Source organism: Mytilus trossulus, unplaced genomic scaffold (genome assembly GCF_036588685.1).
Source record: "Mytilus trossulus isolate FHL-02 unplaced genomic scaffold, PNRI_Mtr1.1.1.hap1 h1tg000486l__unscaffolded, whole genome shotgun sequence".
NCBI classification, from domain to species: domain Eukaryota; kingdom Metazoa; phylum Mollusca; class Bivalvia; order Mytilida; family Mytilidae; genus Mytilus; species Mytilus trossulus.
The window spans coordinates 60,852-83,077 of NW_026963378.1; the positions used below are offsets into that span (position 1 = coordinate 60,852).

Genomic DNA, 22,226 nt, shown 5'->3' on the forward strand with positions numbered 1-22,226 from the left:
AAGAACCCCAAAGTTTCAATGTTTGTCAAAATCAAACTAAGTTTAATTTTGGACCCTTTGGACCTTAATGTAGACCAATTTGAAAACGGGACCAAAAATTAAGAATCTAAGTACACAGTTAGACACGGCATATCAAAGAACCCCAATTATTCAATTTTTGATGAAATCAAACAAAGTTTAATTTTGGACCCTTTGGGCCCCTTATTCCAAAACTGTTGTTGGGACCAAACCTCCCAGAATCAATACCAACCTTTCTTTTGAGATCATAAACCTTGTGTATAAATTTCATAGATTTCTATTTACTTTTACTAAAGTTATGGTGCGAAAAACCAAGAAAAACGCTTATTTGAACCCCTTTTAGGCCCCTAATTCCTAAACTGTTAGGACCAAAAGATACAGTGCGAAAAACAAGAAAATGCTTATTTGGGCCCTTTTTGGCCCCTAATTCCCAAAACTTAGGGATCAAAACTCCCAAAATCAATCCCAACCTTCCTTTTGTGGTCATAAACCTTGTGTTAAAATTTCATAGATTTCTATTCACTTTTACTAAAGTTAGATTGCGATGACGCAGACGACGACGCCAACCTGATAGCAATATACGACGAAATTTTGAGGTCGTATAATAACTCCTTAGGACGTCAATTGACCATTTTGGTCATATTGACTTATTTGTAAATCTTACTCAGCTGAACATTGATGCTGTTTACAGTTTATCTTTATCTATGATAATATTCAAGATATTAACCAAAAACAGCAAAATTTCATTTAAATTACCAATTCAAGGCTAGGGCAGCAACCTAACAACGGTTGTCCGATTCATCTGAAAAATTTAGAGCAGATAGATCTTGACCTGAATAACAATTTAACCCCATGTCAGATTTGCTCTAAATGCTTTGGTTTTTGAGCTATAAGCCAAAACTGCATTTTACCCCTATGTTCTACTTTTAGCCATGATGGCCATCTTGGATGGTTGGATAGGTCACTGGACACATTTTTGAAACTAAATACCCCAATGATGATTGTGGCCAAGTTTGGTTAAATTTGGCCCAGTAGTTTCAGAGGAGAAGATTTTTGTAAAAGTTAACAAGGTTTTTCAAAATAAAGTTTTTTTTCAGATACTAATTCTTGATCTTGAAGGCTAGCTTCTGTCTTAAGTTTCATTACAATCTATGAAGGTTTAAAAATCTTTCTCATGTCAAATAGTTCTAAACCCTTATAGGATTATATGAATTTTCCATAACACAGTTTGTAGATATTTTCGATACATGTACAAATACTGGATAATCAGTACAATTTTAACAATGGAAGATGGTACAACAATGACTCCAGGCCATGTTAATATTGTAGAGTTTTGTTCATATACACAGACATTGCAGTCAGTTATGCAGTTCTTGTCTTTTCTCAACAATTAAACAAATAAAATGATGTTGACCATAATCTATGTGCACAACTTTGTAAAGTGACTGCATTTCTATTATCCAGAGAAGAAGTATTTCCTTCTGAACCTGTTTTCTCTATTTACCTGTGTGAGGTCTGCTTCAGCATTGGTTATGTCTGCGTCAGCCTTATTAATGGCAACTGTAGCTAACTCCTGGGCAGATGTAGCTCCCTTCAAGTTGTCAAGAACATCCTGGGCTTTTCCTAGGATAGTATTTGCATCACCCCTACAATAATTAAGTTTTTTTTTCAAATATAACCAAGCAATAATTTGTTTAGATATTACCAAAAAGATTATCTTTTTATTATAATATAAAAATAAGGAGATGTGGAATAATTGCAAATGAAACCAGATGCTCCACAGGGTGCAATTTATACGATCGCAGAGGTCAAACCCTGAACATTGGGGCAAGTATGGACACAACATTCAAGCTTGATACAGCTCTGAATTTGGATTGTGATTAAATAGTTGACACAACACCGGTTTCTAACACATAATGAATGTGGTAACTTTTAATTTTAAATTGGACATTACCCATATTATGGTTCAATATCCAAAATATACATTGTTGGATTCAGCATATCAAAGAACCCCAAGAATTCAATTTTTGATGAAATCAAATAAAGTTTAATTTTGGACCCAGATTTGGACCAACTTGAAAACTGGGCCAATAATCAAGAATCAAAGTACATTTTTAGATTCAACATATCAAAGAACCCAACCGATTCATTTTTTGTCTAAATCAAACTAAGTTTAATTTTGGACCCTTTGGACCTTAATGTAGACCAATTTGAAAACATGACCAAAAGTTAAGAATCTACATACACAGTTAGATTCGGCATACCAAAGAACCCCAATTATTAAATTTTTGATCAAACAAAGTTTAATTTTGGACCCTTTGGGCCCCTTATTTCTAAACTGTTGGGATAAAACCTCCCAAAATCAATCCCAACCTTCATTTTATGGTCGTAAACCTTGTGTTTAAATTTCATTGATTTCTATTTACTTATACTCAAGTTATGGTGCGAAAACCAAGAAAAATGCTTATTAGGGCCCCTTTATGGCCCCTGATCCTAAACTGTTGGGACCTCAACTCCCAAAATCTATCCCAACCTTCCTTTTGTATTCACAAACCTTGTGTTCTTCAGCCAGACATATTCATTGATACCCGAGGATGGTATTTTAAATTGAAACTTGTGACATAGAAAAATGATGATGCAGTTTAAGCTGTAACATCACAATAATAAAGATAATTTTTTTTAACATAATATCATCCCAGTGTCTTTGATTATTTAAATTACTGAAGCCCATGGTGGTTGACAGAACCCTTAACAGTAATGGTCTGAATTAAGTTTTTACTTTGCATTTTCTGCCCTCTCCTTCAGCTTCTGTGCTTTATCTAAATCATCTCTTGTGGCATTGAGAATGGAATAAATATTCTGTAAACCCCAAATGGTTTCATTTATTTTCTGTGCCAACTCAATGATTTGGTCTGGAGTCAGTGATATACTCATACCAAGTACCTCTTCAGTTATCTACAAAAAAGTTTTTAATGTTAATGATTTAGCAAAAATATTGAAACGTATATTACTGCTAATTGTATTGAGTGTGTAGGCAAAGGTAATATCTTTGGTTAGTTTGCTTTCTAGCTGAACTGTGAAGTCATTATTTGGTCAGGTAACAACAATGTTCACTAGCTGTAATATCAAGATTTTGTGATGATTCTGTGCCTATTTAACAAGACCTCCATTGATGTCACCATATAAATTTTTAAGGGTTTAAGTAGATATGATAGGATGAACATATGAAATACAAATGCATCTTGCCAATCTAGAGTTAATGTCAACTCCTTTTTGGTACAATCTGTATACCTTTTTTATGATGTAAGTAACTTGTTATTTGAGTCAGTAAATTTTACAAGATTTCAACAACAAAGAATTAAACCATCATCATTCTGACAAGACAATATAGTAACATATAAAGCAAAAGTGTAAAATAATTGTTTAATTTTTGATAAAATGAAATAAGAAGTTCTCTAGAATAAATTTCTACTCAGGGGAAGCTACCCCAATACATAGCATATAAAGAGACAACTGTCTACCAAATGTTAAAACAGATGAATGCTTTAAATGCAAGAATATCTGTTTTATTTTGTACCATTTCATATTTAGCTCATCAAATAAGTTTAAATTCATTTCCTAAGTCTGAAATAAATCTGAAAACAACATAAATTAAACTATGATACTTACCTCTTTAACATTATCTGGTGTTGCTCTACCTAATCCCAAGAAGTCTTGTACATCAGAAAGAACATTCTGCAACATGAGTTTAGCTTTTTCAGTTTGATTTTTAGCTTTCATAGCTTTATTGTAAGCCATCTGGGCTTGATCTTTAGCTTCTTCTGCTTCTTGTTGTGCTTGCTGTATCTGAAATTTCAATACACTATGTAAATAGGAAACAATTTAATAGAATTATGTTGCTTGAGTAAACACATAAATAAGACTCTATATCAAGGCCAAAACAGTAATGGCCAGTTCATTACACTGTATGATATACTGTGGATTCATTTATTTTCGTGGGTATCAATTTTCGTGGATAGAGAAAAAAAGACGTTTCGTGGTATACGTAAATTCGTGGAATGCTGATTACAAAAAAAAATCAGATACGTAATTCATGGATTTCTTTTTGATTAAGGAGATCATATAACCTCCTTGGTTTGATCAATAATAAAAAAAAAAACTAAAAAGGAGGAATTCATTGACAAAGTTTTGAATTGTCAAAATCCTCGCTTGGTCATTTTAGGTTAAAGTGTTCATTAAAAACTTCTATAACAATAATGGAAAAAGACAACTAAGTATTTGTTTGTTTTACAATTTATAAATGCTTGTTGGAATTCTATAATGCAATCAAAACTTTATGATTGAAAGCTCATTTCCTTAATCACGATTTAATAAACAGTCATATAAGAAAATGGTGTGAAAATAAATGTTCCTGCCATAAACAATATCACCTACGGGCAATATCCCCGTACTTAATCCCATTGATTTTCAATCACTAGTAAACCACGGTAATTAACAACTTGCAGTTATTTTCTATGAAGTTTTAATCAATTTTAAAAAGTAAATTATCACTGATATTCGATATATTTATTATTGATTTAATTAAAATACTTGTATCTTCTTTCAATAAAAAACATGTGTTTTGTTACAATGTTTAACGCTAGTCAACACTTTACTGGAACTGCATAAGATAACCGGAAATAAACATCAAACTCCATACAAATTTATTGGGACTATTCTTCGTTGAATTCTTAAATTCATGGATCGCTGTGACCCACGAAAATTGGTATACCACGAATAAAAATGAATCCACAGTAGTTCGATATAATTATGTTAGAGAGTAGATATGTTCAAGGAGAATTTTATGTTGTTTAGGTTGTAAAATGTAACTTACAAGTGACAAAAGAACAGAATTTGTATGTCCACTGCATTGGACATATTTCATTTCATTAACACAAATAAAACTTTTGGGGTCCTCCAAACCCTTTTTTTTAAATATCTAAGAGAGATGTAGGCTTATTTCCAATGTGTTTAATTTTTTTGAATATTGTTGACTGGATCTGATTTTTGAAAATGTTCAAGACATTTATTCAAGAAATAACTATTTGATTTTTTGGTTCATGTCACCTAAGTATACAGATTATTCATTGGTTGATGTCAGCTTCAGTTTCAAAATTATAATCAGTATGACTGACACTTCAGTTTTCAAAGCTGAGCTAAATTTTCCTTCCAAGAAAATATTGCTAATAACCATATAAGCTTTCATAGGGCCAAAGAGGATGAGACAAAATCATTGATATTATTTCTTTATGTACCTCTGTAAGCATTGTATTGGCATCTACTTCTTTAATGTCTAATAACAGTTTAGCTTGGTTGGCCCGATCAATGGCATTGTCAGCTTTGGTAAGAGCCCCTCCATCACAACTGATTCCTCCACACTTGCCACATCCCCCACCTCCACAGACACTATCACAAGGATCTCCTCTTCCATCACAAACCTGTAATGTACAAGTCAAATTTTATTTATATACAGATGCTTGTCTTTCAAGATATATACATTAAAATGTTAGCACCTGGACATATATATGAATTTTTCCATAGTTTACAAATTGCTAAAAAACAATCCATAGTCAACAAAGTATGAAATAAGGTTTTATGATTATCAAATATTTATTATTCTAAATATCATACAGTTGATCTAAATTTGAAACATTAAGAAAAGAGTATATTTTCAACTGAAAAGCATGGTTTAATTTAAGTACATCTCATTTATATACACACATTGAACATTCAATTCTGAAAAACTGTACGTTATCCTTTGCTTATGTTTCAAACAGTGTTGCTCTTGAAAAAAAAGAATAAACTTTACCATTTCATTTAGATCAGCTATTCTACTACCAAGACTTGAAACTTTGTCATCCATTTCATTTAATTCAGCTTCGTTTTCCTGTATTTTCTGATTAAATGCATTACGTTTTTCTTCCAGCATTTTTTCCACTTCAGCTCTTGTTTTCATAGACTCATTCAGCATTCCCTGGGTTCCATCAACTTTAGATTGGGCCATTCTCGACTTTTGCTGTGCCTCCTTTGTTATGTTGAAGGCACCTTATGTAAAAGTAAGAAGTTATATTATTAATGGAAACTAATTACGGACAGACAAGGGTATAACTTGAAATCAAAATGTGAGAAATTGATGGACGACAGACACTGAGTAATAGCAATAGCTCACAAGGCCTTTTCCGAGTTCAGTAAATATCTGCAAAACAGAGAATTTCCAAGTCCCCATTATACTATACTGTCAAATCATGAATTTCTATTGATTTCGGTATGTTTAATTCTGTTGCTTGATAGATTTTTAAAAGGTTTATTATGGCTACGAGTTCATTAATTGGTCACTGTACTGTTGAACATTACCTTCTACATCTCTGGCCTGAATGTCTGTTGCATTTCTTCTCAAATCATCAGCCTTTTTTTTTAAATCCTCCACTCTTTGTTTGAGTGATAAAATATCATTATTTCCTTTTCTTATATCATCCATTCTTGCTTTGAACTGACTTTCTGTATTATTCAATCTTCTAAACTCATCTGATAAAAGCTGCCTATGTAAATAAGATAAAAGAATGAAAAAATAATAAAAAGAAAGCATACAAGTTATGATTGTGTTTCTGAATGATTGAACATTGGGATTTAACCTTTCTCTCAAAACTTTGAATTCATTTTATATTCAGACACATTATTTTTTCCATTGTACACCAAGGGTCGACTAGGGTATAAAACAATGGTTCTACCTGCACCTTCTTAAAGCATATGCATACCCGTAGCCAGTGGGGGTTCGGGAGGTTCGGACGAACCCCCCCTTGAAAACAAATTAGCACTGTTAAAGTCAATGTTCTGTTCGAATTGTGACTGTTTAAGTCGAGTTTGTGAGTCAAACGAACCCCCCTTTTGAAATTCCTGGCTACGGGCCTGATATGCATAATTATGTTGTCATGTCTGGAATGATGGCTGTTTTTTTGTCCACTGACAAATTAAATGCATATTTAAGATGAGAACATGATGATGCAATAGTGTAAACCAACTTATTTTCGCTAGCGATTTATTTTCGCGACTTTCGCTAGTAGAAAAATAACGCAAATATAAATCGTCACGAATAAGTAAACCTTGGGTCTCTCCATATTAAACTTCATCAAGGAAATAAGGAAATCACGAAATTAAATAGCCGCAAAGTGGTCAAGAAAGGGTAAAACGCGAAATAAAAATATATGCGAAAATAAGTTGGTTTACAGTATAAGAATAAACCCTGCTTTGTATTAGAACAACACGCAGAGCATGTTTTTTCTGATGTGGTATTTCATGTCACTCTACATATTATTTCGACTCTGAGCTGATAAGTTTTGTGCTTACTACTAAATACCGCCAGTTAGCAGAGAAGCAGCAAATACTTATTTCAGTTTTCAATTTGACCTGGCTGGGGTTCAAATCTCCTGCATTCCAGTCAAACATGCAAACATCAGATCACCAAAGCAGTGTTTACAGTTGGAAGCAGGACAATAATCTCAAGCCTTTATTACGCTAAGTGCAAGGCTTTCTATGGGGCAACAGGTTAAATGTCTTTTCCTGATATATGAAGGACATTTCTTCTGATGGGTTTTAGCATGCAACAATTTATCATCTTGCCATTGTAACTTAATTTTTGATACTATAAATCTTTGCATTCATATTTGAGTACTAAAATTCAAATATCAAATGATTCCAATTTATTAATATTTCAGATTTTCAACTTTAGTACTTTTTGAAGTCAATAATAAAAGGGTGAAAAATTCTTTTGTATGTATTTCTGTTATTCAATTCCCAATGTTTCCAAAATAAAAGCCTACCTGAGAGATTTTAGCAGACTATCTAAATTTCTGATATCTTCTGAAGAAATGTTGGCATTTCTAACAATCTGTCTTATTTCATCCAAATTTTCCTCCATTTGCTGAAATTCTTTATTAAAGGCACTTTCTACACCTGTTGCTTTAATGTCTACTGCACTTTTGATCAAGTCTGTTGTTTGGGCTGAAAAAATGTGTGATACATGAATGTCGATTCCATTTCCTACTTTTTAGTAACATAATTTTGGATGTCTAATTTTCATGTTAATACTAAATTTTGGTGACTTCTTTTCAGCTACTAAATTTTTTGTGCTTTTTTTTCAGAAACTTTTAGGTTCCAGTAAACGAAATGTAAAAAATATCTAAGTCTTCATCATATATCTTATCACACATATGAAAAGATGAGTTGTCAAATAAGGGATATTGCTTGGTAAAAAGTTTGCATGTGGAAATAACATTTTATTCAATTGTGTTTATCAAACAGAATGAAGATGGTGTTTATTCTTCTACAAATAGAATGTCATTCTGAACAAAAAATGAAATATATTCAGAATATTTCAGTTGGAATTAAAAGAAATGAAGATTTGGTAAAAAGTTCACTGAAATCCATTCGTATGTGTTAAGAGTAGTTACAGATCATGTAGCAGATTAATACACAACTGAAAAATCCTTGTTTGCTTCAAACACAACAAACAATTGATGAAAGAGCCGTGGTGTAGTGGTTAGTGCATTGGACAACTAACACAAAGGTTTCTTGTTCGATTCCCGTTCGGGATGAAAATTTCAGGAACTCAATTTTCGGCTCTCCCTTGACACCATTTGCGAGTATGGTCTTAAGGAAACAATGATAGTCCGTCGGAAGGGGACGATACATGGCTGACCCGTGTTAAGAGAGAGCCATAACTTGTTTCCCAATCCACTATAAATAAATATGTTTAAACTAATTGATGAAATCAAAATATATGATAGATGAACACTATTTGAGGTAGTTAATAACACTGCAAAAACTCTAACTTGTGTAAGAAGTGTTGCTGAAGCAAGGGAAATCCATCTGACAGTAAATACTAGTATAAGTGTAATCAAGAGTGAGGAATAATCTCTTTCAGCAAGTATGAAAATTGATGATGATTTCTGTCTTTTCCATTTACAGTATTCTAATTTTACATTCACCATCCAAACTTATAGTTGGAAAAATTCTGAGGGACATAATATGAAGATACTGTGAAAGTACTTCAATTCGTGGCTATCAATTTTCATGGTTTGAGCAATATTTACATCTTCGTGGGTTTTTAAATTCCTGGATTTTTAAAAATTAAAAATTAGAGCCTTTAAAAACAAAGGTTACAAATAGTCTAGATTGAAGGAAATTGCAAAGTAAACATTGACCCATGTAAATCATAGTGATAACACTAATTAACCCATGATAAAGTGATCAACAGATAAAAGACTATCACAGGTGTTTAAAATTAGGCTATAAACACGTCGCATAAAGAAAACAGTAAGATAAACAAATGCTATAAACGTATCTTGAGTTGTGAAATAATTCGGATCAAAATCAAGCACAGCATGAAATTATTATTTCCCATATGTAGGAGAACTATGAGGATATAACATGTACACATTATCATACTAGCATATCAATACCGAAAATTAGACTTTCATCGATCAAAAATATTTTTCATGAGAATTAAAAGATCAAAAAGTGTACAGTTTAGGTTATTAAAGATTAAATAGATGAATGCGGTTGTAGTTCTGTGACTGCTATTAAAGTATTCTCAGATTTGGCGTTGTTCAATATACTCTTTAGATCATAAGTAGTCAAACCTACCATGTCTTGATTTAGACAATGGTTGTTTTATTTCGTTGGACATTTAAATTAGTGGATAATGTCATCCACGAAAACCATAAAAATTGGTACCCCACGAATAAAAGTACTTTCACAGTATGTAATAATATTTCAAACTTGAGAATATTCATTTGATAATGGTACTTTAAGATGATCTGAGTAAAAGGTTATCACATAAATCTCTTAAGTGTATGTTCAACTTAAACTAACTTAACCATTCTAAAAAGTTACCTGACAAGTCTCTGATCACTCTGTCCCAGTTGTTGAAACAATCTCCACAAGGCTTACAGTTGGGGAGTACTCCTGTGGTGCCTCTATCACAACGATCACATTTGTAACCACTGATTCCTGTCAGACATACACATTGACCTGACCTTCTGTCACACTGAGTCTGAGCAGAGCCTTGGTAGTTACCGTCACATGCTAAAAGTTAAAAAAAAAAAAAGGGAATTAAAATATTCAATTGAGAAAGATTTAAATAAAAAAAATACCTTACAAATTGAAACACAAACATTCTATCTTTAAACTTTCATTACTCCCTACTCAATTTCAAAGATAAAAAGCCTTACAAACTGGAGTTTTTATTAGGAATAATGAAAACATCAGCTTACCATAACACTGCACAGTAGGATCTCCCAAGTAATTATCTTCACAAGAGGCACAATCTCTTCCTCCTCTTCCCTGTACACAATTAAATTGACCATCAAACTATAAAGAAAAGTAAGCAATTAATTAATCAATATCTCAAGACCACAAGAGGCACAATCTCTTCCACCTCTTCCCTGTACACAATTAAATTGACCATCAAACTATAAAGAAAAGTAAGCAATTAATTAATCAATATCTCAAGACCACAAGAGGCACACTCTCTTCCTCCTCTTCCATGTACACAATCATATTGACCATCAAACTACAAAGAAAATAAGCAATAAATTAATCAACATCTCAAGACCACAAGAGGCACAATCTCTTCCTCCTCTTCCATGTACACAATCATATTGACCATCAAACTACAAAGAAAATAAGCAATAAATTAATCAACATCTCAAGACCACAAGAGGCACACTCTCTTCCTCCTCTTCCATGTACACAATCATATTGACCATCAAACTACAAAGAAAATAAGCAATAAATTAATCAACATCTCAAGACCACAAGAGGCACAATCTCTTCCACCTCTTTCCTGTACACAATTAAATTGACCATCAAACTATAAAGAAAAGTAAGCAATTAATCAATCAGCATTTCACCAAGTTAAATAGGTATCTGAGTCAGACATTGGTCCACTTTATCTGAGTCAGACATTGGTCCACTTAATTTTTACTAGAACACACCCCCAAAATCGCGGGCATTCAGAGCGTATTTGAAAGGATGTAAAGTGTTGTAGGAAGAATTTTGTAAAAGATTTAATAACTTGAGAATTTCAGGAAAAGTATTAAAAGTCATAGGTACTTGGGGACAGGAAAATGTTTTTTAGCCCTCCCCCTTTATTTCCAAAATTCCAATTTTTTGTTTTCTATTTATTTCATTTTGAACATACATTTAGTGTACATGTATTATGAACATTCCAGTCAGGAGCCTGTAATTCAGTGGTTCAGTGATATTTGTTTTTCGTTCATTTTTTGTACATGAATAAGGCTGTTAGTTTTCTCATCAACACATTGTCATTTCGGGGTCTTTTATATCAGACTATGCAGTATCGGCTTTTGCTTATTGTTGAAGGCCGTAAGGTGACCTTTAAATGTTAATTTCGGTGTCATTTTGGTCTCTTGTGGAGAGCTGTCTCATTGGCATTCATACCACATCTTTTTTTTTTGTAAAACATTTAGTGACTTGAGAATTTCAGAAAAGGTCAAAGGTAATTTGGGACAGGATAATTGTTTTTCTAGCCCGGCTCCTCCTTTTTCCACAAAAAAAAATCTTTTTTTTTTGTTTGTTCTCTATTAATTTTAATAACACATGAATAATTTTGGCGCTTATCTGTATATTATGAACATTCATTAAAGGGGGTCGGGGCAGAGGCGGATTTACTGGGCCCGCCCCTCTCTTTTCTGGAAAATAATTGGTTGCTTGTATAGAGAATCACTGAAGCATTACCCAGCGGAGCGGGACCCTCTAAGGGAGTCAACGGGCCCCTGCGTATGAAAATTTCTGGATCCGCCACTGCGGAGGGACCCTGATCCCAATATCCCGGGTTTAAAAACATGAAATCCCGAGGTTCTGAATTTATTATACAAATTAAATATCGAAAAAAGAAATCCCGGATCCCGAAATGGTCAATCCTGAAATTTCGATCTTAAAAACACCCGTTCCAGACGTCCCGAAAGTGTATTTTCTTTTTACAGTCAATTCTCAGTTTAATAATTGGTCCACAGCGGTCATTGATATATTATTCAGACCCTCTCTATTTAATAAACTCTGTGACCGCAGTGGATAGTAAGGCTTGAAAATGATATCAGACAGAAAATACACTTTATTCGTAGTATATGTATTGGTTTCAAAGTAAAAAGAAAAACGCAAACCGGAGGTCTAATCTGACTTAAATTTCGTCCAATGACGGATATAAGACAGAAAATACACTGTGTACGTAGTATTAATGTATGTTCAAAGTATACAGAAAAACGCAACTGGAAGTCTAATCTGACTTAAAATTTCGCCCAATGACGGAAACATATCCGGACGTCTTTTTTCTCTTTTTTCACCCAAAATAAGTCAATCTGAATAATCATATGAATGGATGACAAATGCGATTACGCACTGAACCCATAGGACACAGATGCATGATAATTGATTTATTGTGGAAAGAAGAGAAGCGACACCCATAATGAGGTCTTCTCGTTTAATAGTATAGATAAACTAGAGGCTCTAAAGAGCCTGTGTCGCTCACCTTGGTCTATGTGCATATTAAACAAAGGACACAAATGGATTCATGACAAAATTGTATTTTGGTGATGGTGATGTGTTTGAAGTTCTTACTTTACTGAACGATTTTGCTTCTTACAATTATATCTATCATGAACTTTGCCCATTAGTAACAGAGAACTATATTTGGTAAAAATTTACATAAATTTACCAAATTAATGAAAATTGTTAAAAATTTACTATAAAGGGCAATAACTCCTTAAGGGGTCAATTGACCATTTAGGTCATGTTGACTTATTTGTAGATCTTACTTTGCTGAACATTATTGCTGTTTACAGTTTATCTCTAACTATAATAATATTCAAGATAATAACCAAAAACAGCAAAATTTCTTCAAAATTACCAATTCAGGGGCAGCAACCCAACAACCGATTGACCGATTCATCTGAAAATTTCAGGGCAGATAGATCTTGACCTGATAAACATTTTTACCCCATGTCAGATTTGCTCTAAATGCTTTGGTTTTTGAGTTATAAGCCAAAAACTGCATTTTACCCCTATGTTCTATTTTTAGCCGTGGCGGCCATCTTGGTTGGTTGACCGGGTCACGCCACACATTTTTTAAACTAGATACCCCAATGATGATTGTGGCCAAGTTTGGTTTGATTTGGCCCAGTAGTTTCAGAGGAGAAGATTTTTGTAAAAGTTAACGACGACGGACGACGGACGCAAAGTGATGGGAAAAGCTCACTTGGCCCTTCGGGCCAGGTGAGCTAAAAAGGATTAAAACATTTAATAAATATATACTGTAGACTTTCAAAGGACTGTGACCCTCTTTAAAATAAAAGCTTGGATAAATCGTTTTGAAATTATTTTACCTGATTGCATTCTACTCTAGTAGATCCAGGCATATCACAGCCACACGAAGAGCAACCCATTTGACTTGTTATATTCCAGAAACCAGCAGCACAGGAGTCACATTGTTGTCCAATAACATTTGGAAGACAGAGACATTGTCCTGTGACTCTATCACAGTCTCCACCAGTTGGGTCTGTTCCATAGGGATCACAAATACATTCTGAAAATCAAAATATAAATACTGACAAAGAAATAAATGTTCCATAGGGATCACAAACACATTCTGAAAATCAAAATATAAATACTGACAAAGAAATAAATGTTCCATAGGGATCACAAATACATTCTATAAATCAAAATATAAATAGTGACAAAGAAAGAAATGTCCCATATGGATCTCAAATACATTCTATAAATCAAAATATAAATACTGACAAAGAAATAAATGTTCCATAGGGATCACAAATACATTCTATAAATCAAAATATAAATAGTGACAAAGAAAGAAATGTCCCATATGGATCACAAATACATTCTATAAATCAAAATATAAATACTGACAAAGAAATAAATGTTCCATAGGGATCACAAATACATTCTATAAATCACATACAAATACTGATAAAGAAATGCATCTGTCTTGAAGGGAGATAAAAACAGCACAATATGATGGATCCTCTTATATCCTTATTTGTAGTGGCTAAGAAAAGAAATGATAAAATTTCTTTTGTGAGAATCAAATGTAGAAAGCGTGGTAATTATGCAAATAGGAAGAAAAGGGTCACATAGTAAAACCTAACAATATGAATATTGGTACTAATATATCAAGAAGTTTTATTATGTAGTAGTTCAGAAAAATTTGTAAGGGTTCCGGGGAACCCAGTGTCTCGCCTATTTTTGCTGTAAATCGCAGGCTCAACAACAATGAGGAAAAAAATCAATAAAAAAATATTCCTCTTGTTACTATTTTATGATTGTAAGAAAATCTAAGTCCATTTAAAAGTAAATTACAGAAAAAAACGGAGTAATCTTTTTACAAACTTTACTTCTGGTTACAATCTTATGATCATAAATAAGCTTCTGTCCAAGTTTGGTACAAACCCAGGATAGTTAAAGAAAGTTATTTAAATTTTAAAAACTTTAACCACAGAGTGAATGTAATGGTTCCACGCAGAAAAAACTAAGTCCATTTATAAGTAAAATACGGAAAAAATGGAATTTTATTTTTACAAAATTTACTTCTGGATATTATCTTATGATCATAAACAAGCTTCTGTCCAACTTTGGTACAAACCCAGGATAGTTTGAGAAAGTTATTAAAATTCTAAAAACTTTAACCACAGAGTGAATGTTTTGTTTCCCCTCAGAAAAAACTAAGTCCATTTATAGTAAAATACAGAAAAAATAGAAGTTCATTTTTACAAAATTCACTTCTGGATACTATCTTATGATCATAAACAAGCTTCTGTCCAACTTTGGTACAAACCCAGGATAGTTTGAGAAAGTTATTAAAATTCTAAAAACTTTAACCACAGAGTTAATGTTTTGTTTCCCCGCAGAAAAACTAAGTCCATTTATAGTAAAATACGGAAAAAATGGAATTTTATTTTTACAAAATTTACTTCTGGATACTATCTAATGATCATAAACAAGCTTCTGTCAAAGTTTGGTAGAAATCCAGTATAGTTTAAGAAAGTTATTAAAATTTCAAAAACTTGAACCACAGGGTGAATATTTGTTGACGCCGCCGACGACGGAATGTAGGATCGCTTAGTCTCGCTTTTTCGACTAAAGTCGAAGGCTCGACAAAAATGTGACAGAAATGTGTTATTGACTCACTTTTTAATATTTTGTGGTATTAAATGTGGGCTTAAATGCCATTTTAACTCCTTTAATGTCTGTTTTGGAGTAAATCATAGGAAGATATTATTTGTGTCTTAAAAATAATACTTTATACTTTAAATAAAAGTATATAAAATAAATAATGTAACAAGGGTGAAATCATATGCTTACGTTTACAATTCTGGGTTGTTGCATCACCATAGTAACCAGGACTACACTGCTCACAGTTGAATCCTTCAGTATTAAACATGCACTTGAGACATTCCCCTGATGAGGTGTCACAACTTCCACCAATTTTTGGATCTATATTTTTATTACAGATACACAGTTCACATGTACCATTCACATCCTTTGGATTTCCAAAGTAGTTGTCTGTACAAGTATCACAGTTTGGTCCTAAAAATAATTTAATCAATTATCACTACAGTACGGCCTTAACATTTCCTACAAATATTTGGATAAGTTGCAAAGCACTCTAAATATACTGTTATGAGTGAGGATTTTTGTCAGTTACATGTCAAAGGCCTAGTCTGTGCTATTAATCTGTTTAAAATACCCCAGTTTTGTCTTCAGATCTGTACTGTAAACAGTGGTTGTGGATGTGTGTGTGTTAGATTTGTTTTTCATTAAAAAAATTTAACATGAATTAGGCTGTTAATTTTCTCATATGAATTGTTTTACACTTCTCATTTTGGGCCTTTTATAGCTGACTATGCGGTATGGGCTATGCTCATTGTTGAAGGTGGTACAGTGAACTATAGTTAGTTAATTTCCGTGTCATTTGGTCTCTTGTGAAGAGTTGTCCCACTGGCCTTCACCAAATCTTCTTTTAATATTGACAGCCATGAAATTGTACGAAAATATACAAATTGTTGTCAACTTAGCAGTGTTCAAATTTTGACTCCCCTTAGCCTTTTTTTACTGTTAAATTTTTTGAGAAACTGTTTACTAGAACTAGAATAATTGTATCATCAAGAAGAAATTATAGGAAAATGTATTAACTGTGAACGCATTGGTTTGTAAAACGATTGCCATAAAGTAATCTGGTACATAGCATAATTCTTTAGTTTTGGTTCATGAGTATTAGATTAAAATAATTTCAAATTGTTTTGTAGTGAGATAGCAAAATGTATTATACCTTTGAAACCTAGATAACAGTTACAGACTACTGACTGCTGTCTTGGATCTTCATAACAGGAATCAGCATGCTGTACATCACTAGTTGGTCCTCCAGGACATAAACAAGGTCTGCAGGGTATGCAGTAATTTATACGAGGATCACCATAGTTTCCATCCAAACACCTATAAAAAGTATTTTACATTTAAATATATACACGTTGCAAACCCTAAAAAAATCTTATTGTTTGGAATCTTCAAATTATTGATTGTGTAAATAAAAACTGCATAGAATCATACTGATAAAATCAAGCTGCATTTTCACCTACTTAAGGAATGGCTAATTTTCCTAACTCAATCTCTTCTTTCTGTTCAAAGCAATAACCAAACTGATATGCCAAACAAAAGTAAGTGTGGCATAAAAATAAGTGAAATATTGTTTAGGGACCAATAATACCATACATTGATAAGATACTTGGTTACACACCCCATGCAGTAGAAGTAATATGTTAGATGTCCTTACGTGCACACCATTATGTAATCCTTTCCACAGCATAACTTGTTTAATAACATACATTAGTATATAGATTTAAATAATAAAGACCTTTGATGTGACTACAAACCCTTGATATTATGTTATTAGAGTATGGTAATAGTTAATTAGATTGTAGAACACTGAATACCTATTTTCCTAAGAATGTAAAACATTTTTCGTTGTTAACCTGTTTAAGTTGGTTGCAATTAATTTGAGCAAAACATGTAAGATTTAGTTTGTCAATAAATTTTTTAAAGTGATCATTTTTTTTTTCACAGTTAAAATAAAATGTATAAACACACAGATGTAAATTTCCATGATGTATCCAAAATGTTTTAAAGTGAAAATGACATGGTTAAACAGTGAGTTTTTACAGTTCAAATGAAAAACAGAAGTAAACAGATTACGATTCGTCTTATTCATTTTTTGAAAAGGTTTCAATGTCTTTGAACTTTCAGTTCTTGTATTACTTGATCTTTAACTTGTCATGGTGTAATTTTTAACTTAATTTTAAAAAGGAAATAAAGGTGAACTATTATATATGAATGTTTATCAAATCTTACTTATCACACTGGTCACCAGCAGTGAAGTCATTACAATTATCACATCGGCCTGTTAAATCATCACACGTATCTGCATTCCTATCAATACATTGGCATGGTCTACAGCGAGGGAATCCCCAATATCCAACCTGACATTGGTCACATATCTTGTTTCCAACATAACTTATACAGTTACACTGTCCAGTCCTGGCATCACAGAATTTATCTACAGCACCATATTCATGACAGATGCAAGCTATAAGAAAAAATATTTCAGAAAAGTTTCATTGATGAAAGTATTCCAACTTATGTTCAATAAATTGTTTTTGAACAATTATAATCAAAGGATACACTTAAATGTTTGGCCTACTTCACTGATTAGTATTCCATGGCGAAAGATCAAGGTTTTACTACATGTACATGTATAATGAAGAATAGTCTTTATCAATGCTCCATGGAAATAGTCAAGGCAATGGTGATCCATGTCTTACAATCATTCTACACACCAAATACAGTTCACCGTATACTTATAGCATCTTATAATGATCGAGGGCAAAATGTTGTTAACATCCAGTAGAAAATATAATATGTACATGTATATCAGGAGAACATGCTAATATGATATCAATATGGACCTTGCTTGCCTGTTTTTTTAACTTGCTAGTTCACCAGGTATCAGTTTAGAAGATAAGTCACCCTTAACCTACCCAGAAATTTTAATGGTTGTTTCCTTGCAAGTAAAATTACTATCCTACTGTCAAGTTTTAAAGTGAAAGCATTGCACTTCTACTTCCATTAATGTTGGAAGATCTGTAGTTTTGAAGTTGCTTATACTTTGATTACTTACGTTTGCATCCATCTGGTCCAAAATCATCTGTACCAGGAGCACACTTGTTACATCTGTGACCAACAACATTAGGTTTACATCTACACTGACCACCAGCATATTCACATTCACTACTTAAAGATCCCATTGGATCACATTGACACTCTATAATCAAAAACTCTATAATCAAAATAAACAATATTTATACACATTAGAATCGATTTCTCATGTTCTACATTTGATTATCACAATATTGCATTGATTGAAAGTAGGATTTTGTAAAAAATATAATAATTCCTTTGTTGAAATACAATCTTCCTTTTAACACATTTGAAAAATGGTCAATATTTAACTTTTTCTGGGACCTCATATTACTTTTACACTACTGGTTCTTCTCATCTTTTATAAACCATAAAATTTGAGTCCATGTGAAAATAATACCTATATAAAAGAAGGAGATATTTCTCACCTAATAATCAATAAAAAATACTGTTTTATTGTAAGGGTTCCATGAAATCATTTACAAACTTCAATGTTGTATGGTGTATGAGTATGATTTCGGCAAAATTCATTTAAAAAGGTAATACAAGTTGTTTCCAGAGAAGATGTTTTTTTCAGATTTTAAGACAGATATAATGTTAACATACCAAGAGCTTTCTGGTGAATAATGGAAGAAATACTGAAAGTGAGCTGTCTACAGAAGTCCTGGAGTTCTAGCTGGTAGACTGACAATTGAGATTCACGACATCGGTAACGAATAAATTCATTTTTCATGTATTCTGGATAACCAATACCATGAAATATTGGAATACAATCTATGTTTGGAGTCAAAACAATCTGCAATCACAAAACAATGAATTTATTAACAATTATAACAATAGCACTTAGTTTTCAGCAAACAAAAACAAAACAAATATGCTAAAGAGGAAATCTGGAAATAATTTCATTAAATTTTTTTTAACTGTTAAACCATTTTTCTAAAGTTGGAGTGATGGAATTATGACTTAATTTTCCCTTACTTATATTCTGGTTTGAAGACATAATTTGAAATTTTCTGATTATTTGTCCAGTGGGGACAATAAAATGTGTAAAGGTCTATCTGGAATAATGTGTTTTCACTGCTATCTGGACATCAAATAACAAAATTGATGATGACAAACAAGTTTTTGTAGATATATAATTTTATGAATTATTGCGATACCAGATTCCTGTATGCATGTGATTTTGATAATATATTTCATATGTTGAGTTCAAAATAATTTGAACTCGAAAAAGCCAGATACTTACAGAATCGATCAGTGTAGTTGCATCAGGTGTAGCCTGGTTAGTTTTGTAACTATTGAATTTAATTCTTATCTTATATTCTCTCTCTGGTTCTAAGCAAGCTGCTGGACTGACCACTGAGTATCTACTTCCTGAAAATATATGCATAAAGGTCAAGCAAAATATTACTTCTACACATCATAACTAAGAAAGAAAAATTTTGAAACCATTAAATTGAAGTTAATGATATAATATATAATCTTTAGTTAGATCAACAATATGTATGAATGTATTTTCCATTAGGAATTAAATTTGAATTGCAAATTTATAATAGGTTACTTTTCAATGTTCATCTTCTTAACATTATCTGTTTTTCAACCAGCATGCCAATAATGGGGCGTATTGCATTTCGGCTAATTTTTCAAAGTCACAATACTACGTTTCCGCAAATTTAAAATATATGTTTCCGCAAATTTAAAATATACGTTTCCGCAATTTGTATTTATTACGTTTCCGCAAATTTACCTGGTAAATTATGAAGATTTGAATGTACATATATGATAAATTATTTATTTTTTCTTTTTAATAAAGAAAATGTTCTGATCTCAGTTTAGCTACAATTTACTAGATATAACTACTGACTCGGTAAAGATGAGTTAAACTTCATTGAGAAATCTTTGGTTTGGTTACTTGCCAACTGACATGATTGAAGAATGCTTTGTTGAATTAATTGCCGATGCTCCATCTGACGATTAATGCATGAGGTCTGCCGATTATATATTAGAATTTTATATAGATGGCAATTGAGATTTCCACCAACCATTTGGGCATCACCTTTGACCCCGAGGAAAAGAGAACAACGAATGGTGTTGAGTCTTTTCCTGCCTACCTGAACGAGCAGTTTTACGCTAGCCATATTTGTCTTTGTCGATGTGTTATTGAAACTGAAGACAACATCTTACATAAAGATGAGAACTCTAAATGTAAAAGCACCCGTTTGGAAATATGAAAAGGAGAAGATGGACTTCCTTCCTGAACAAAATACAAAATTTGTAAATGGTGAATGTGCTACTATGAACTTTGTACGATGTGTTGGCTACAAATAGTCTGCCAGAACTGACTTATGAACTCATATGTTTTGAACATACGTTTTCATACATTTTAATAATGTATTTTACTTACATGTTATGATGACCTTTAACTTAATACATATTTATTCTTTATTATAGCTTAATTTGCTTTCGATCAGTAGGTATTCCTTAATTATTTGCGGAAAAGTAATAATTTATTTTTTTCGGAATAGTAAGATATTTGTTCGCGGAAGCGTAAACTTTTTTTTTCCAGAAACGTCATCTTTTTTTCACGGAAAAGTAATGCCAATTTGCAGAAACCTAAAACGCCGCAATAATGTTAACAATAATTTAACTGAATTAATGTCAGTGATCCTTTTTTCTAAAAGCCAAAAAGCTTATACCACCAATATGAATAAAATTCAGAAAAAACCTCTGTTTTTGTATCAAGGTGTTTCCTTTTTTGTTTTTAAGTCTTTTATAATTAACATTCTTTGAAATTTGTAGGAATGCAATAAGGTTTAAGACCAAACATTGTCTCATTGTCCGTCATACAACATAGCCTTGTTTTCATACTCAAAGATAGTATTTACCAGGTTGTAACACTGTTTTTTTATCATCTGCAGGTCTGTGATTGGCACATGGTCCCGTCTGGTCAACTGTTTGTGAGCGAATAACATCAACATTAATGTCTTCCCACAATTTTGGCATCTGCAATAAATATAAATATCATGTCAATATCAGACCAGTTGCTTCGCAGGGCGCAGCATTATACGACCACAGATGTAAAACCTTGAACAGATGGGACAAGTATTGGACACAACTTTTAAGTTTGATACAGCTTTAAATGTGGATTGTGATTAAATAGTTGACACAACATAGGTTTATGTCACATTATGATTTGGACCCTTTGGACCTTAATGTAGACCAATTTGAAAACTGGACCAAAAATTAAAAATCTACATACACAGTTAGATTTGGAATATAAAAGAACCCCATTTATCCAATTTTTGATTTTGAACCCCGATTTGGACCAACTTGAAAACTGGGCCAATAATTAAAAATCTAAGTACATTTTTAGATTCAGCAAGAACCCCCAAGGATTCAATGTTTGTCAAAATCAAACAAAGAAGTTTTGACCCTTTGGACCTTAAAGGGAAAAATCACGATTTTTTACTTATGGTTTAAATATGTTCATTATGACATTATATATATATTCACAAAGTTTTATCGCTATATGTGCAGTAATAAAGGAGAAATTCAATAATTAATGAAAAAATATCAACTACTTCCTGTAGGTCGTGACGTTTTCTCCTGATTTTTGCATGCCAGGATTTAAAATACAATCATTAAAAGTCTTGGTTTTTAATCATATTTTAACGTAATCGTAAGCGCGCCAATGACTTATGCTTTATCTAATAACCATCAGATAATAAGAAGATAAGAAGACGTTCAATTGTACTCATTCGTGAGATAAATTATCTATGTTAAACATATATATTCGAATTATTTTTGTAGACAACACAAAAAGTTATAAATTTATTTTTAATAAATGCGTTTTCGGACTGATAAGGTGAACAAATTAAAGTACAATA

The 22,226-nt window shown here is 32.3% G+C and overlaps 1 protein-coding gene across 1 annotated transcript in view; it reads right to left on the reverse strand.

Annotated features, from left to right (window-relative positions):
• Positions 1 to 1,459: 1,459 nt before the first annotated feature.
• The window catches only part of LOC134702468 (laminin subunit beta-2-like), a 42,703-nt gene continuing 21,936 nt past the window's right edge, over positions 1,460 to 22,226 (reverse strand). The window contains exons 14-30 of the mRNA XM_063563367.1: positions 21,225 to 21,342; positions 19,586 to 19,713; positions 18,946 to 19,135; positions 18,320 to 18,463; positions 17,494 to 17,728; positions 16,418 to 16,581; positions 15,451 to 15,675; positions 13,458 to 13,657; positions 10,329 to 10,425; positions 9,949 to 10,140; positions 7,875 to 8,055; positions 6,412 to 6,596; positions 5,867 to 6,102; positions 5,313 to 5,495; positions 3,688 to 3,864; positions 2,798 to 2,973; positions 1,460 to 1,664 (exon numbers count right to left, since the gene is read on the reverse strand). Coding sequence (XP_063419437.1) covers positions 1,475 to 1,664; positions 2,798 to 2,973; positions 3,688 to 3,864; positions 5,313 to 5,495; positions 5,867 to 6,102; positions 6,412 to 6,596; positions 7,875 to 8,055; positions 9,949 to 10,140; positions 10,329 to 10,425; positions 13,458 to 13,657; positions 15,451 to 15,675; positions 16,418 to 16,581; positions 17,494 to 17,728; positions 18,320 to 18,463; positions 18,946 to 19,135; positions 19,586 to 19,713; positions 21,225 to 21,342 — 3,021 coding nt within the window. The 3' untranslated portion in view covers positions 1,460 to 1,474. The remainder of the gene's footprint in view (positions 1,665 to 2,797; positions 2,974 to 3,687; positions 3,865 to 5,312; positions 5,496 to 5,866; positions 6,103 to 6,411; positions 6,597 to 7,874; positions 8,056 to 9,948; positions 10,141 to 10,328; positions 10,426 to 13,457; positions 13,658 to 15,450; positions 15,676 to 16,417; positions 16,582 to 17,493; positions 17,729 to 18,319; positions 18,464 to 18,945; positions 19,136 to 19,585; positions 19,714 to 21,224; positions 21,343 to 22,226) is intronic.